The following is an 18816-nucleotide window of genomic DNA, read 5'->3' as shown; positions in this document are numbered from 1 at the left end:
GAGACTAGGCTCCCGATGTAATCCCAGTTTTTTTTTCTTGTACACTGCGCGTATCAAAAATGGAGGAAAAAGTATCTAAGCACTGACACATTTCTTAGTTAATAACGACAAAATCTGCCTTGCTATTGTCTCGGATATACTTGTGTACTTTAGGCCCACGCAAGGAGCAAGGCAGCATTCCAAGTCAATGGAAATCAGCCCAAATCCTTTTTATACCAAAGCCTGGAAAGAAACCACAACTGACGAACTTAAGGCCCATATCGCTGACATCCTGCCTCGGTAAAATCATGTAACATGTGGTTCTCACACGTCTCACGAGATGCATGGATGATGGAGGACTTTACCCACATACCATGGTTGGATTTCGACCAAAGCTATCGATGCAGGATATTATGCTCAAACTAAAATATCAGATCATAGATGCGGGTGAGAAAAGTCTAGACACTAAGGCAATACTAGGTCTCGATCTAACTAAGGCCTTTGACACCGTCACGTACAAGGCCATACTACAATATCTCCAAAAGCTGGATGTAGGACGTGAAACATACGCGTACACCAAAGACTTCTTGACAGATCGTACCACAAAGATTTCAATTGGAGGAGCCAAATCGGACGCGCTCAAACTAGGTAATAGTGGTACCCCGCAGGTTTCAGTCTTATCTCCCTTTCTATTCAACGTGGCAATGATCGGTCTTCCTGCGAGACTCGAAAAGATCGAAGGACTCGGACACAGCCTCTAGGCGGACGACATCACCCTTTGGGTGGCGGGTGGAAGCGATGGGCATGTGGAAGAGATCTTTCAAACAGCAGTAAACACGGTGGAAGACTGCATCAGAGACAAGGGACTGAGATGCTCCTAGCAAAAATCAGAACTTCTGCTCTATAGACCCACATTTCGGGGTCGAAAAAGCATTAGGAAAAGGCCGGGCATTGTGATCACAGCAGAAGGCACCATGATACCGATAGTGGAGAGCCTGAGAATACCGGGATTCTGCATATCCAAAAACGGCCATAACGGAGAAACCATTAGACTACTTAACAATAGTGTTCAACAAACAATCACAGTAATAAAGCGGATATCCAACAGGCACTATGGCATGAAAGAGCACAATCTCATCCGATTAATAGAAACATTCGTAATCAGTCGTATTGTATATGTGGTTCCTTACCTCAAGCTCTACTCTGCGGAAAAAGCCGAAATAGACTGCATTATTAGAAGGGCATATAGCTAGCCTTGGGACTTCCGGCAAATACGTCAAACGAGAAATTCTTGGCGCTCGGCGTGCACAACACATTAGACGAACTTATTGAGGCCCAGAGAGTAGCGCAGTATGAAAGGCTCACACAGAGTTTGACGGGGAGACACATCTTAGATGACATCGGAATAACCTACGAAGCACAGCACGGAGTGCGGAGAGACATCCCAAGGAAAATAAGGGAACAATTAATACCCCCAATCCCCAGAAACATGCACCCGGAGTTTCACCAAGATTTAAGAAACGCAAGAACGAGAGCTCTCCACAAAGATTTCGTAGTGCCAGGGACGTGGTCTATGTGGACGCGGCTGAGTACGCAAATGGACAGAGTATGTCGATAGTTGCAACGAGTCTAGAGGGTGACTGCAGAGTTAGCGGGACGGTAAAAACATGGAAGGCAAAGGTGGCAGGAGTATGTTGTGATGTTGGTTCCGCGACGGATTTGTGAGGACTGGCGGCGACCGAGATTAACCGAGAGGGACCGAAAGCTCGTGTTACTTAGGTGCAGTTCTTAAGATGGTGGTCGGCGCTCGATGAGACATTCTCGCGGCCGGGATGGTGGTTCGGGGATGCACTCGTCAAACGCGCACTGATAACCAGCGTCTACTTACACCCTGATATCGTGCTAGCTCATCTTGAACCACTCGACGCATGATCGAGGTGATGCCATCGTAAGTAGCGACGTCTATACTGGCAACTGTGGTGGCGTTGTCCAAGCGCCCGAGCTTCGCTAAGGTAGTTCGGGTCTTCAGAGCTTTGAACGCGCGACACTGCGGCCTGACTGACTTCGGAAGCAGAGTTCTGATCTTTATCCGTTATTCAAAAATTGTAGACGTCTTCAGCGACACCTGTTAAATGATGTCCCTCTTTCTCTTCGTCAGACATTCGCCTTTACAGTTTTGCATAGCTTCAATGTTTCTTCAATATACGTTGCACACCAGGTAATTGGGCTCTGCGCGAGAGCGTGCGTTCCGTTTTCATGTCTTTAGAATTTTAGTCGCCAAAGTAGGCTTTCAACATCTGGGCAAAAGGTTCCTAAGTGGTCAACACGGATTCATAATTGTCAAACCAAAGTAGAGTGTTACCGGCGAAGAAAAAAATGCACCGTTCACAAACTGCGCTGACGTCCTCCACCCGTTACGCCAGCTTACTTTTTCGTAGTGCCTAAGCCAATCAACTATACCCTTCTTCATCTGTTTTACCTGAATATGCGTGGTCGAGGCATCCACTGGCTAGGTTGCCTTGATCTCTGGCTGACTTGATCGACGCTCAGCTCACTTCGGTTTGTGTTCGTTGACTGGGTTGCTTGGCCGTTGGCAATGCTTGCTGGCTCTGCTGGTGGTCCAGCCAGGCGTCTGCTTCAAATATCTTGTGGGACTGGGTTGTCCGGGGCTTCCGATACCCAGCATTTGCACCACTCCTTAGGGATTTAGAATGAATTTATTTACAATGAAAAGTGCAGAGTACACATTAGACGGTCCGAAGCAGCGGATCCCCAAATACCTCGCACCGCTCCTTCTTCCTATACTGCGCTCCGAGGCGGCGTGACAACACCCCCCCCCACACACACACACCACATGTATATTATATATATATATATATATATATATATATATATATATATATATATATATATATATTGAAAGGGGGTTTATTGCAGCTCGTACGCGGGATCGCAAGTAGAGTCCTAGGCGTTCGCATCAGCAGCCGAGCTCGGGTCTCGCATCACAGCAGTGGCAGTCCGCACAGCGCCACATGCATATTGCCCACTACAATTGCCCCCGCGGCGAAGAGGAGCCATCGTGGCGACCTAAAGGGATGGCACAATAAGGGGGTCGTGGTACGGCTTCAGGCGGCTGACGTGAACCGTCTCGCGACCACGGCGGTGTTTGTCCGGAGATGGCGTCACCGGTTCAACCACATAATTCACAGGCGATGTACACACGATGACCCGGTACGGACCCTGATATTTCGGAGCAAGCTTTGGGCTAAGGCCTGGAGATTGGAAGGGCAGCTGAAGCCAGACGCGAGAGTCCACGGCGAAGGACTGTGTGGGCTGCCCATTGTCGTGGCGATCTTTGTGAATTCCTTGGGCAGCCGACGTGAACGAGCGAGCCAGTTGGCGGCACTCTTCAGCATGGCGGGCAACTTCGGAAAGAGGGGTGAATTCAGAGGCAACCGGATGATATGGTAGCACGGTGTCGAGGGTAGTGGACGGTTTACGTCCATAAAGAAGGAAAAATGGTGAGAAGCCTGTGGTAGCCTGAATGGCGGTATTATACGCGTACGTCACAAAAGGGAGGACATCGTACCAATTGGAATGATCAGACGCAACATACATAGTGAGCATGTCACCAAGAGTGCGGTTGAAGCGTTCCGTTAGACCGTTAGTCTGTGGTTGATACGCCGTAGTGGGGCGGTGAATAGTGCGGCAAGCGGCGAGCAGCTGATTAATAACTTCGGACAAGAAGACACGGCCTCGGTCACTGAGCAGTTCTCGTGGTGCGGCATGCCGTAAGATGAAATGCCGTAACATTAATGCGGCGACATCGCGAGCAGCAGCCGAAGCAAGCGCAGCAGTTTCGGCATATCTTGTAATGTGGTCTACTACGATAATTATCCAACGATTTCCTTTAGGAGTGCGTGGAAGAGGCCCATGAAGGTCAATGCCAATCCGATCAAAAGGACGTGCAGGACACGGTAAAGGTTGCAGAGGGCCTGTCGTATGAGGAGATGTCTTGGATCGCTGACAGGCTACACATGACCGAATGTATTTGCGGACATAAGAATACATGCCGCGCCAGTAGTAGTGCTGGCGGAGCCGCTCGTAGGTTTTCAGGACGCCTGCATGAGCTTGTTGTGGGTCGGCGTGGAAATACGTGCATATGTCGGAGCGCAAATGGCGAGGGATGACTAGCAGCCATTTGCGACCGTCCGGCTGATAGTTTCGGCGGTACAAGACGGCGTCCCGTAGCACGAAATGGGTGGCTTGGCGACGAAGGGCTCGAAGGCATGTAGCCGTTGAAGAAGTGTGAAGAATGTCAATGAGAGACACAATCCACGGATCTTTCCTCTGTTCAGACGGCATGTCAGTAACAGCAAGTGTAGCAACCGGGCACTCTATGGATGGGGGTGGCGTTTCGTCAGATCGCATGGGCGATCGGGAGAGTGCATCTGCACCAGAATGTTGGCGCCCGGATCGATAGATGACGCGAATGTCAAATTCTTGGAGCCGAAGAGCCCAACATCCAAGACGGCCTGACGGATCTTTCAGTGACGCAAGCCAGCAGAGTGCGTGGTGGCCTGTCACAACATCGAACGGATGGCCATACAAGTAAGGGCGAAATTTGTTTAACGCCCCAACTATAGCCAAACATTCTTTTTCTATGACAGAATAATTGGTTTCTGCCTTCGTGAGGGCACGGCTCGCATACGCAACCACATATTCCGGAAAACTAGGCTTGCGTTGCGCAAGGACGGCTCCAAGACCAACGCCGCTGGCGTCCGTATGAACTTCGGTCGTTGCAGTCGGGTCATAGTGGCGTAGAACAGGCGGTGAGGCAAGCAGGCGACGCAAAGTGGTGAAGGCTTGGTCACATGCCGTAGTCCAATTGCGAAGGTCACCAGGGCCAGCCAGGAGCTTCGTCAGGGGAGCGATGATGCTGGCAAAATTGCGCACAAAGCGTCGAAAATAAGAGCAAAGGCCGACAAAACTTCGGAGCTCTTTCAGTGTAGTCGGCCGTGGAAATTCTGCGACAGCACGAAGTTTGTCAAGGGCGGGAAGGACGCCGTCTTTGGAAACGACATGGCCAAGTATGGTCAGCTGGCGGGCTCCGAAGCGGCACTTTTTCAAGTTAAGTTGAAGGCCGGCGGTGGCAAGGCAAGTAAGGACTTCGCGTAGACGAGAGAGGTGAGTGGTGAAATCAGGGAAGAAAACTACCACGTCGTCTAAATAACACAGGCACGTCTTCCATTTGAGGTCTCGCAGAATGTTATCCATCATCCTTTCGAATGTCGCGGGCGTATTGCAGAGGCCGAATGGCATTACTGTAAACTCATACAGGCCATCAGGCGTAATGAAAGCTGTCTTCGAGCGGTCGGATTCATCCACTGGCACTTGCCAGTAGCCCGATCGCAAGTCCAAAGAAGAAAATAATTCAGCACCATGTAGACAATCCAGGGCGTCATCTATGCGCGGTAGAGGATAGACATCTTTTCGTGTAATCTTGTTGACGCGACGATAGTTCACACAGAAACGAATCGAGCTATCTTTTTTCTTAATGTGTACTACGGGCGACGACCAAGGGCTGCAGTATGGCTTGATAACACCACGGTCAAGCATGTCTTCAACTTGCCGGGTGATGACACGACGCTCGGTGGATGACACGCGGTACGGACGCTGGCGTAATGGTGCGTGATGTCCCGTATCAATGTGGTAGGAGACGGTGCTTGTGCGGCCTAATGATGTTTGGTTCCAGTCAAAAGAGGCGTGAAAATCCTTTAAAAGAGTTATTAGCTGTTCACGTTGTGTCGGCTCGAGGTCATCGGCAATGGAGCGACAAAAAACATCCGGTGGTACTCGGGTAGATGGCACATGGAGTGTCAGTGCTGTTCCGTTGGCAGTATCTACGTCGTCGGCAATAAGGAAATGCACAATACCGTCAGGGTCCACAGACTCGATGGTACCAATAATCTCGCCACAGTGCAAAGCCAAAGTGTACGAATTTAGGTTTGAAATCAGTGTTTCTGCAGCACCATGGTGAACCGTGAGGAGGGCGAAAGGCAATAATATAGGCTGGCGGCCAATGAAGACGGCAGCGGGTGTAAACATGACCGTCGCTTCGGCAAGCGATGCGCATGAAAGAGGGACAAATACAGCACTATGAGGAGGAAGGTCAGTATCTGAAGCTACACAGATCCTGCTAAGATCCTGAACTTGAAAGTCGTGAGATGGCAAATCGCACAGAACGGAGAACTGAACCGCAGCCCGTACACAGTCAATGACGGCATGATGGCGTAACAGAAAATCCCAACTGAGAATCACATCGTGGGAGCAACAAGTTAACACAAATAAATCAATCCAATACAAGATGTCTCGAATAAGCACCCTGGCAGTGCACATAGCGACTTGCTGTACTTGTTGTGCACTGGCTGTTCTAAGCAACGGGTCCGACGGCTTCATGGTCACTTTCCGTAATGCACGACAAAGCTTCTCACTAATAACGGATGCAGCAGCACCTGTATCGACGAGCGCAAGAGATTTGATGCGATCAACGGACACTTCAATAACTTTAGCGGGGGAAAAACGAGGACTTTGATGTTCCGACGATGACGCAGTTCGTGCCTCAGGAACTGCGGAAATCAGTTTCAGTACCCATGGGTGAGAGTGAGCGCCGACGAAGGGAAGGCGAGCGACGAGTGCTGTAAAGCTGTGACTGCGGTGCCGGTATGTCATCAGCAGCGTAGACTTCCGGTGGTGGTCGTTGAGGCATACGGAAAGGTCGGAAGTCGGAGCTGGGTCGTCGCGGGCTGTCCACGAAGGCCGGCAAGCGCCGGCGGCAGAAGCGCACTACATTACTTGGGGTACCACAGGCATAGCATATTGGGCGGTTGTCAGCAGTGCGCCAAGGATTTGTACCCTGCTGCTGTGCACTGAAAAAGGGATCCGCCGGCTGGCGAGGCGAAGGCCGAGGAGAGAACACCGGCGGGCGAGGCGCTGAAGGCGGAGGAGAGAACCCCGGCAGACGAGGCGCCCGTGCAACGGCTTCAGCATACGTCAGAGGCGCGGCCACGGGAGACGCCTTACACGGAGGTGGAATAGCTTCGGTCACTTGCTCTTGAATTATCTGTCGGATCGCTGGAGCCAAACATTGAGAAGGATTCTCCGTGGTCGGCAAAATCGAGAGCTCGCGTGCAACCTCCTCGCGCACAAATTCTTTTATTTGCGTCAGCAAAGTTGTGTGGTTGTCGCCAATAATTAATGCTGCTAACGAATCTTCCGTAGGCGGTGGGCGCCGAGCTAAGATGCGTTGTTTCCGCAACTCGTCAAAACTTTGGCACAAATTGATAACTTCAGCCACGGTACGCGGATCCTTCGCTAACAACATTTGAAAGGCGTCCTCATCAATGCCTTTCATAATGTGTTTTATCTTGTCCTTTTCTGACATTGAGGGATTCACGCGCTTACACAGGTCAATGACATCTTCGATGTAACTTGTGAAAGTTTCACCGTTATGTTGCTTACGCCCCCGTAAGCGTTGTTCTGCGCGAAGCTTGCGCACAGCGGGGCGTCCGAACACTTCTGAGAAACTTGTTTTGAATGTGCTCCATGTTGCGAAATCGTGTTCGTGGTTTCGGAACCAGAGGTTCGCGACGCCAGTTAAGTAAAACAACACGTTGTGCTACTTGGTGACGTCGTCCCACTTGTTATGCTGGCTCACCCGTTCGTAAGATGACAACCGATCCTCCACGTCATGATCATCGCTGCCGCTAAAGATGGCAGGATCACGCTGGCGCAACACATTGGAAACGATGACCGCCGGAGGCTGTGGTGCATCTTCCTGGGTGGTTTCGTCAGGCATGGTCGCAGCAGTAGGTAGCGTCCGGCTTCGGAGTTCCAGTTTCCGAGGTCTACCCCGCAGCTCCAACAAATGAAAGGGGGTTTATTGCAGCTCGTACGCGGGATCGCAAGTAGCGCATGATCGCGAGTCCTAGGCGTTCGCATCAGCAGCCCGAGCTCGGGTCTCGCGCCGCAGCGGTGGCAGTCCGCACAGCTCCACATGCATATTGCCCACTACAATTTATATATATATATATATATATATATATATATATATATATATATATATATATATATATATATATATATATATATGTTGTTAGGTTGCCGAAGTCTCATATAAAGATGTATCTACAATATTTACTCGAGAGACAACGATACATAGAAAAGATGGCTGTCGACACCAATTGCACCTTTACACGTCCAATCGTCTTCTTTTAACAGGCGCCACTCTTGGTTACGTCATAACATAGCCACTGCCTGTAGAAGTGCCATCTTGGCGCTAATAATAAGGCAGGTGAACTCGCGGCAAAGTAAAGCTTCAGCTGGGACAGATGCAGAACCTCCTTGAGGATACGCGAGTCCAGTGGAGCGATCTCGTAGTTCCCATCGCCAAGCTGACGCAATATTGTGCAGGGGCCTGTGTAGCGCGGCAGCAGCTTTTCAGACAAGCCGCCGTGGCGATATGGTGTCCATGTGAGGACAAAGGAGCCATCAGGAACTCGGACGTCCGAATGTTGGCTGTCGTACCGGATCTTCTGCGCGGCCTGAGACTCTGTGAGCCGGGAGCGGACAATCTGGCGTGCCATGCGAGCCCGGGGGAACACGTCTCGAGCGTATTCTGTGGGAGTGTTCGTCGAGGAATGAAGCAGTGTGTAAAAGGGGAAAGAAGAGTGGTGGGCGAAGAGAAGGTAAAAGGGTGAAAAGTCAGCGGTCTCTTGACGGGACAAATTATAGGCGAAAGTCACGAAGGGCAACGAGCTGTCCCAATCACTCTGGTTGTCATAAACGTACATAGACAGCATTTCTGTCAACGTGCGATTGAGCTGCTCCATCAGTCCGTTTATCTGCGGGTGGTAGGCGGCGGAAAACTTGTGTTTGGCAGAACATGAGAGACTTAGGTCTTTAACTACTCGGGACAAGAAGGTACGGCCGCGATCACTAAGGAGCTGCCCGGGTGCGCCATAACGGAGGACGACGTCATGTAAAATGAAATCTCCCCCCTCAGTTGCCGAGCTTGTGCGCAAAGTTAGTGTTATCGCGTACCGGGTTGCGTAAACAGTCGGGACAACGACCCAATTGTTCCTAGATTTGGATGTCGGAAAGGGCCGAGAAGATCAAGACCGACGCGAAAGAATGGTTCCGAAGTCAGATTGATGGGGTGGAGGCGTCCAGCCGGAAGCACAGCAGTATTTTTGCGGTGCTGACAGAGTACACAGGCTGCAACGTAGCGGTGCAAAGAGCGGTAAAGGCCTGGCCAGTAGATGCGGCGCCGTACGTGGTCGTAAGTGCGCGAAACCCCGAGGTGGCCTGCAGTAGGGGCGTAATGCAGCTGCTCAAGAACTGCTGCCGAAGATGGCGTGGTACAAGAAGCAGAAATTCTGGTCCTTCGGGGCGTAAGCTGAGACTGCAGAGAAAGTCGTCGCAGAATACGAACATGCGCAGCGTGGGCTCCGTATGTCTGGAATTGAGACGGTCGATGAGAACACGTAAGCAGTCGTCGCGCCATGATTCAGTGCGGATGTCGCGCAGGTCGGAAATGGCGAGGACGCAAGAGTCGGTGTCACGCGCATCAGATTCATGGCGGTTGACTGGATGACAGTAGAGGCAGTCGACGTCCTTGTGCAAATGGCGTGAGTTGTCTAAAACAGCAAATTAATATTCTTGGAGCCGCAGCGCCCATCTACCAAATCGTCCAGTGAAATCATCCAGTCTAAGTGAAGAGAACCAGCACAAGGCGTGGTGATTGGTAACCACGAAAAATGCCCGGCCGTACAAGTAGGTGCGGAATTCGGCAACTACCCAAACTAACACCAGGCACTTCCGTTCGGTAATAGAAAAATTCCTCTCGGCGACTGACAGGAGGCGGCTGGCGTATGGAATTATGCGCTCTGCGTTACGCTGCCATTGAACAAGTGCAGCCCCAATTTCATGACCACTGGCATCCTTGTGAATTTCAGTGGCAGTGGATGAGCCAGTAATGGGGGAGCCGTCAGCAAGAGTACGAGAGTGGACAATGCTTTCGTTTGAGTAAAGCCCCATGTGAAAGCAACGTCTTAAGTAGGTGAGTGGGCTAGCGGTTTCGGATAAAGTCTTGATATAACGACGGAAATACGAACATAGTCCTACAAAGATTCTTACGTCTGCGGCAGAAGACGGAACAGGAAAGTTCTGAACAGCGCGAACCTTGTCACAGTCGGGCTGAACGCTAGCGGCGCTGAGGAGTTGGCTAAGAACGGTAATTTCCCGTCGTCCAAATTGGCACTTGGATGAGTTCAATTGCAGGCCGGCGCGTCGAAAAACAGCAAGAATAGCTAACAGACGCATTAGGCAATTCGTGAAAGTTGTTCAAAAGACATTAACGTCGTCTAGATAACACGTCTGGACCATATATAGCCACGACGTAAGGAGTTCATAAGTCTTTCGAAGGTTTCCAGGGGATTACAAAGGCCGAATGGTATAGCCTTCAATTGGTACAGGCCGTCAGGTGTTACGAAGGCAGTTTTCTCAAGGTGCATGACACCTACCGAGATTTTCCGATAGCCTGATCGGAGGTCTATAGATGAAAATATTTGGCATTCCAAAGCCTCATGAATACGCCGCAAGGGGTAGACATCCTTGTGTGTGATTTTGTTGAGGTGTGTGTAATCCACACAAAAGTGCCAACTGCCGTCCTTCTTACCAAGGGCAACAGGGGACACCCATGTATTGAAAGATGGCTCGCTAACTCTTTTAGTCAACATCCTATCAACTTCTTGTTGTATCACTTGCCGTTCAGCATGTGAAACATGGTACGGCCGGCGGCGTACGGGATTTGCGTGTCCGTTGTAAATCCGATGGGTGACAACCGATGTCTAGCCTAAAGGGCAGCCGTCAAGGTAAAAAATGCCGTGATAAGTTTCCAAGAGATGACAGATGTCGGCAGCTTGTGCCGGGAGAAGATCAGGTGCAATCATCTAGCTAAGTTCGTCTGAGAGAGTCGGTGAATCGGAGGTTCCTGTAGAGGGCGACGGAATTTCGGCGTCAAGAGCCGATATCTCGCAATCGTTCGCAGGCGAGATGTCGCCCAAGGACATGCTTCTGGGGATAACTTAAGTCGACCAGTTAAAATTAAGGGGAGGGAGCGAAGTCTTATTGCCTGTGACGGTGGGCATGGTATGGGCAACGACCAAATTTATTTCAAGTAGTACGTCCGTGGCGGTATAGTAATGACGCCGTCAAGAACATATGAGAATGACCCTAGAGTGACGCACGTAGTGGCTTGAGGTGACAGGTGGATGCCTTTGGGAGAGTGTAACCATGATTGTGTGATCCGTGGACTATAAGAGCCGTGAGGCCGTTCAAGCTGAATGACACTAGATACGCAATCAAAGAGGGCTAAAAATAAAGTGAAAAATTTAAGCCGAGTACAACGTCGTAAGGACATTGTTCCAAAACGGCTACCAAAACACTTTTAGGCACCCCGCGAAGCCAACGCGAGCGGTTCATATACCAAGCACGGTAGGCGTTCCTCCATCAGCGACGCGGAGGGTGCGTGATGCAGCGGGTTTGAGAGCTTTGTTCAGGCGTAAGCGCAATTGGGCACTCATCGCGTATACGTGCGCGCCACTGTCAATGAGTGCTGGGACACTGATGCCATCGACTAAAACGTCCATCAAGTTCTGTATGGTCGGCAAAGTTGTCACAGAGCTTTCCGGCCGAGTCATCAATACAGTGTCACCTCCAGGAGCTGCACCGCTTAATTTTCCGGAGACGGGCGTCCGGGCTGCATCGGGAACGGTAGGCGACGAGCCTGCGGCGATAGGGATGATGGCCGACGAGCTTGTGGCCGGCGGGACTGGTGACGCCGGAATGACGACGATAGACTGTTCCTGGAAGCACGACCACTATTGTTTGGCTCTTGCTATAGTAATGAACGCTAGGATTTTGGTACCGTGCAGGATACCGCGGACCAATCTATGAGCCTGGCATCCGAGACAACTGTGAAGCGACAACACATACAGAATGAACTCCAAGATTAGCTAGTTCTTCCCGGGCTATTGCCTGCACAAATCATGCTGTAGGCAAGTTGTTCGACTCAATGGGGTGGGAAAAAATGGTTGCAGGAGCCATGGCTTCAACTTCACTCCGCACTATCCGCGTCAGGTCATTGCAGTGCACTCCTAGCTTGGCGTCACAATAGGAAGTCGCAGCTGTGCTAGGCAGGCGTGCCAACGGCGTTGAAATGCGGCGGCTCTTGGCCTGCTCAAAGCGCTGACACGCTTTTGTGATGTCCTGTATTATTTCACAATTTTTGCGCATGAACAGGCTGAAAGCATCGTCAGCGATCCCCTTCAGTACATGCCCAACCTTGTCTGACTCAGCCGTGTTTCTGTCGGCATTACGGCACAGAGCCCGCACGTAATGGATGTAAGAAACGTATGATTCTGTGGAAGTTTCGGCGCGAGTCCTTAGTTCTTGCTTAGTGGTGATCTTTCGCCCGGAGGGACGGTCGAACAAGTCCCTCAGCTTCTGTTTGCACGTGTCCCAATCATTCAGCTCTCCCTCGTGGTTGTCATACCACACCTTCGCCGTGCCTTGTAGGTAGTAGACCGAGTTAGCCTACACAATCGTCAGATCCCATTTGTTGTGGGCACTTATACGCTCATACGTGGCGATGCAGTCTTCCGAATGGAGATGGTTGATACAGCGGAACGTCCCTGGATCCCGCGGCTGAGCCAGCACAACCGTCTTGGGGGAAGGCGTTGATGTGGGCCGCGCCATGTCGGGTCCTCCTGTTTCTTCCGTCATGTTGTCCAGTCTGAGGTGACGATAACTGTGGAGCTCCGTTGTTGTTCTCGTGGGTACACCGCACCTCTCACTAATTTGCTCCGTTCCAGAAACCACATATAACGATCTATTTACAATATTTACAAGACAGACACCGATGCACAAACAATATGGCTGCCGAGATCGATTCCACCTCTACACGTCAAATTGTCTTCTGACTGGCGCCAATCTTGGTACCCTCGTAAATGCACGCAAATGCACGGAAATTTGACCGCGCGACTGACCGCTCGAGGCATTTTGCGTGTATTCGCGGGCTTCTTTCACGCTCTGAAAAACACTTTTATGTAGCACGTATTGGGGAACAAAGCTTTATCAGGAATTTTTATGTCGCTGTGCAATTTATTCATTGACACGTTTCAACTAATTATAACATTTGAGAAGTTGATTGTTTATTTGCGACTAATTATGTATTAAGGCGGAATGAAAAAATACTTGCGTGTCTCCAAGTGACGGCAAACAACATTACCTGTGTTCTTGCCATCTACATGTCATTTGCATGTCTTTAAACTCTGGCTAAATTTACTGGGACAGCCTGTATATTATAAAGGAGATTTATTTAGTTTCGTAGCGACCGCCGGTTATAGGATGCACTGAGCACAGTGCCCTAGCTCGAGCCTCTGCTGCACGCTTGAAGCTGCCGACGCTGCTGACTCTACGCTCATGTTGGTTATCTTCCGTACAATGGCCCCGCGGAAATAAAGGAGCCATCCTTGCATCTTAGTTTTCTGGAAGGACGGTAGAGTGGTGGTACGGTTTGAGACGCCGAACGTGAACGACTTCGCAGTTACGACCAAGTAACGTTGGTTACGACGTCGCATGTCGGACGGCGGCGTTAGCGGCTCAACCAGGTAATTAACGGGTGATGTTCTGTCCCGAACACGGTATGGCCCATCGTACTTCGGAGGGAGTTTTGAAACGAGCCCAGGCGTGCGGTGTGGCACAGGCGAGAGCACCCGGAAGAAAAGTGGGTGTCGAGTTCTGGCCGTCGTGAACGGCTTTTTGACGGTTCTGGTCGTCCGAAGTGAATCGCCGGGCCAGCTGGCGACATTCTTCGGCGTGTCTGGCGGCTTCCGAGATTGGCAGGCATTCGGACGGGTCCGGCCGGTAGGGCAGAAGGTATCAATTGTGTGCGAAGCATGATGGCCGCAAAGAAGGTAAAAGGGTGAGAATCCGGTAGCGGTCTGAGTCGTGGTGTTGTAGGCGTAGGTGACAAATGGAAGAACTAGGTCCCAATTAGAGTGATCAGGTGAGACATACATGGCGAGCATGTCACCAAGAGTTCGATTAAAGCGTCCCGTGGTACCTTTATCCTGCGGGTGATAAGCAGTGCATTTACGATGAACAATAGCGCATTCAGCAAGCAGTTGTTCGATGACTTCAGATAAGGGATGGCCTATGTCGCTTAATAGTTCACGTGGACCTCCATGACGAAGGAGGAAATGGCGAAGTATGAAATTGGCGACCTCCTGCGCTGTAGCATATGATCTCCGCATAACGGGTTAAGTGGCCTCCGCATAACGGGTTAAGTGGTCTACCGCAACGATTATCCACCGGTTGCCGGAGTTAACGGAAGTGGCCCGTAGAGATATACGCCCACGCGACCAAAGGTTCAGGATGTGCATTGTAAAGGCTGGATTTCACTGGCGGAGTTGTGCGGTGGCGCTTTGCGGCGTTGGCACTGATGACAACAGCGCACGATGTTTCAACGAAATTGTACGTTCCCTGCCAGTAACAGCGGTGTCGAAGTCTTTCGTAGGTGTTGAAGACCCCCGCGTGGCTACACTGAGGGTCGACGTGGAACGAGGAGCAGAGCTCTGATCGCAAGATGCCCGGAATGACGAATAACTAGGTGCGTCCCTCTGGGGCATAGTTGCGTCGATATAGTAGCTGGTCTGGAATCGCAAAATGAGGAACTTGACGCCGAAGCATACGTGACGCTGGAACTTTCGACGTATTTGAGACAAGGTCGAGCAGAGAGGCAGTCCAGGGATCATTACGCTGTGCAGCAGCGATAGTGTCAAAGTCCAGAGAGGACAATGTTCACTCGCAGGAGGAGTCGTGACTGGCCTTCGGGGGAAGCGGTGATTGGGATAGCGCGTCAGCGTCGAAGAGCTTTCGCCCGGAACGGTAAACCACGCGGACGTCGTATTCTTGGATTCGCAATGCCCAGGGGGCAAGACGGTCCGATGGGTCTTTGAGCGTCGACAGCCAACATAGTGCCTGGTGGTCGGTCACTACAGCAAAAGGTCGGCCGTATAAACATGGGCGAAACTTGCCAAGCGCCACAACAATGGCCAAACACTCTTTTTCTGTCACGCTTTAAGTGGTCTCCGCCTTGGTTGACGTTCGACTCGAGTATGCGACGACGTATTATGTGGAGCCAGGTTTACGCTGTGCGAACACAGCGCCAAAGCCTACACCGCTTGCATCAGTATGGATTTCGTTTGGCGCTTGAGGGCCAAAATGGCGAAGAATGGGTGGCGTCGTGAGAAGAGGGCTCAAGGTTGTCAAGGCGTCGTCACACACTGGCGACCATGATGAGAGATCTCCAGTACCACCAAGGAGCTGCGTGAGAGGCGATATAATTGACGCAATGTTTCGAACGAATCGCTGGAAGCAAGAGCAGAGGCTGATGAAACTGCGTAGCTCTTTCATAGTGGTAGGTTTTGGGAACGCAGTAACAACACGTAGTTTCTCGGATTCCGGCCGAATGCCCTCCTTTGACACGACATGGCCTAAAATTGTGAGCTGATAGACAGAAAATCGACACTTCTTCGGATTAAGTTGCAACCCGGCGTTGCTCAAACAACTGTGTACGTGCTGGAGGTGGAGCAGGTGCGTTGTGCAATAAGGGGCGAACACCACAATGTCGTCAAGATAGCAAAGACAAATTTTCCAGTTGAGGCCACGCAGAACATTATCCATCATTCTTTCGAACGTAGCAGGTGCGTTGCAAAGTCCGAAAGGCATGACGGTGAATTCATATACGCCGTCTGCTGTAACAAAGGCAGTTTTCGGGCGATCAGCCTCTGCCATCAGAACCAGCGAATTCGAGCGCCGGTTCTAGGATGCACCGAGCACAGTCCCCTAGCTCGAGCATCTGCCGCGCGATTGATGCTGCCCATGCTGCTGACTCTGCACTCATATTCGTTATCTTCCTTGCCACATGTAATATCCTTGCATTGCGCTTAGTTTACACCATGGATCCGCAACGTCAAAGTCGCGCGCCGTAACGCTAACTCATTTCTGTCACATTTAGCGCTAAACCAAGCCCGAGTTTGATTTTTTTCCAAGGGCTTAAGTTACTATTACCGCATCATTAGGTTTTCTCGATTTCTCGTGTCACCCTGTGTGAGCCTTTTTCCGGCAGATTTCCCCTAGTTTAAACACATTGGTAGTTCCCGCGTGTCAGAGATATTCGTATTTCATAAAAACGCTATTATAAGGCTTTAACAACATATGTAACACATGTGGTATGCACTTTCAGAACCTCAAGAGTTTCCCTGGTGTTGACTAACTATCTCGGAAGAAATTACCTTAGACTCAGTGCTGACGGAAACGGTGAGAAAAAAAAGTATTTCATGATATTGCGTTCGAACGTCTCCAGGAGTTTGCACAAATACTTGCTTGAGCCATACATTTTCTTATTTGTAACGATAGTTTAATGAAAGCTAGGCGGATGACCACGCAACTCTGGACATGCTCCAATAAGTGCAGTGTTTCAGCATAATGTCACTACTGCGAGCGCGTTGACACAGGTAAGTGCATGAGCCGTGGTTATATCTGCGCACTTCGCACTACTTTAGGCAATAATACGTTAGGTTCCGCAGCCGGTGCGTACGTACGCAACCCTCAAAGGTGCGGCAGTGCACAACTCTTAGTTGCTTTTAGTTTCCCCTCCCGTACGCATTGCAATGCGGACTGCTGTAGAGTAATATTTGTTTTGCCAGTTTTAAACAGCACCCTTTGCAGCACTGCAGAAAATATAGCGCCAACGTTAACGCTCGCATCGCCAACCCTAACGGTCACTGATTTGCCGACATTCCGACGACCTCGCCAGCAACGAGAGCGCTGCGCAGGCACCCTCAAACTCCGTACCCAGGCAACAGATGCGTGCGTTTGCTCACAAGGCATAGCCTTGCTTTGCTTTGTATGAAAGCACGTTGACGCACGACTGCCATGTATATGCAACGCCGTTGCGCACCCTGAATTGGATCTTGCTGTTCTCTCATATGCTAAAGGTTCACTCATACTAGGCCGACCAGACACCGATTTCGGTCTGCCGACTGTCGGTGACTGCTTTTTTTCACCTTTGTGTTGGCGCCTCTGTCACAACGTACGAGCGCCGACAATCTGCCGACGGTCGGCAGAGAGCGCGGCATCGCTACAGTGTGACAGAGGCCCTGACACGAAGGTAAAAAATGCTGTCGCCAACAGACGGCAGACAGCAATCGGCGTCTGGTAGGCCTAGTATGAGTGAGCCTTAAAAACTGCAGCGCAAGCAAAGTACGTCACTCTAGTCCTAACTGCCGCACTGAGCCGAAAAAATCGAAGGCTCATGTGCGGCATTTGTAATTACATCGACGTGCAATGTCGGGAGTTACATTTCGCGAAAGTCTAGCAGAATAATTAGCGCAATGTGCGGCATTGAGGTCCCGGATGTAAATTCACACGATCACAGGGAGGTGTGCGAGCTTTCTATCATATCCGCAGCCTATTTTAGGACAACTACAAGACGACGCTTTAAGACACTGATCTCCCCTATCTCCTCGCAGGGGCGTCTGCGTCAGCAGGCGTTTGGTGTGTTGCGACACCACTTACCCGAGCACATGAGGGTTAGACCCTCCCGCGTGTAGCCGTGCGCGGCTTAGTCGTGTCTGGGGAAAGGGGGATCCTGGCGGTTGAGTCGATGCCGGGTTTTAGGACCTTTAAGGTTCCCCGGCGGAGGCAACACACTTCTTTGGCCTCTGCTTCACATAGACGGCACCTCCAGAATGACCCACCTGGAGGAAATCGGCAGTCGCCTTTTCCTGTCCTCCTCTCCATTCTTCGTCTTTCTCTCCAACTTTTCCATCTTTCCTGTCTTCACTTCTTATTACTTCCGTATTTCCTGGCGGCAAGGGTTAACCTTGTGCATTATGCCCAACCTCGGGTATAGGTATTTGGTTATAGTGGGGATGTACAGATGGCGTGCGCAGAACTGAATACTTCCCGTCCTGTGTCGTCCCCTGGTTGGGCTCCATGGTGGGTGGCGGCCATCCCTGCCGAATATATTATTATTACTAATGGAATCAAATTTCTCTCCACTCACTGATCGCTCCTTCAAGAGGGGGCGCACCGAACATTCCTTCAAATTCACGAGTCAGAAAGAAACATTCCCAAAATACCATGTTATTCACAGTCAACATGAAAGCAACACAGTCCGAACAATATCTCCGTTTGTTGTGGCAATATCATTGGCAAACTCCATCGGCCCAGGTTACAAAGTAGCTAAAATGGGAAGCGGCAATCTTCTTGAACTTCGTGACAAGACACAGTACAGTAAATTGTCAAAACTAATTGCTTTTGGGGACATTCCAGTTTCAGTAGGCCCACACAGATCTTTGAACACTGCCCGCGGTGTCACCTCTGAAGATGACCTGCTCGATCTTAGTGGCTGTTCCGGCCGGGGGGGGGGGGGCCTGGTGGCGTGACCGCCGTCACACTCCGTGTGACTAAATCAAAATCTAAATCACAATCAAACTGAACCTTTCCTTCCCAGAGGCGTGCAAGCGCTTCTCGATGAACCAATCTAGTTCGTCTTACACCGATGTGGCGCGCCGGGGGGTAGCGCTACATCATTCGGCGGCCGCCCAAGTCACAAGGAGTGTGACGGCGGTCACGCCACCAGCCGCCCCCCCCCCGGCCGGAACAGCCAGCGCTGTTCGGGCCCCCTCAAAGGAGGAACAGCAG

At 50.9% G+C, this 18816-nt stretch overlaps 1 protein-coding gene across 2 annotated transcripts in view; it reads left to right on the top strand.

The window, feature by feature from the left end:
• Nucleotides 1-18816, top strand: part of LOC142588987 (uncharacterized) — a 185643-nt gene that overhangs the window by 97497 nt on the left and 69330 nt on the right. For both annotated transcript variants that reach the window (XM_075700781.1, XM_075700780.1), the window contains exon 7: nucleotides 16352-16425. In XM_075700781.1, coding sequence (XP_075556896.1) covers nucleotides 16352-16425 — 74 coding nt within the window. The remainder of the gene's footprint in view (nucleotides 1-16351; nucleotides 16426-18816) is intronic.

Source organism: Dermacentor variabilis, chromosome 7 (assembly GCF_050947875.1).
Source record: "Dermacentor variabilis isolate Ectoservices chromosome 7, ASM5094787v1, whole genome shotgun sequence".
Lineage (NCBI taxonomy): Eukaryota > Metazoa > Arthropoda > Arachnida > Ixodida > Ixodidae > Dermacentor > Dermacentor variabilis.
This window is presented reverse-complemented; position numbering and strand designations above follow the sequence as displayed.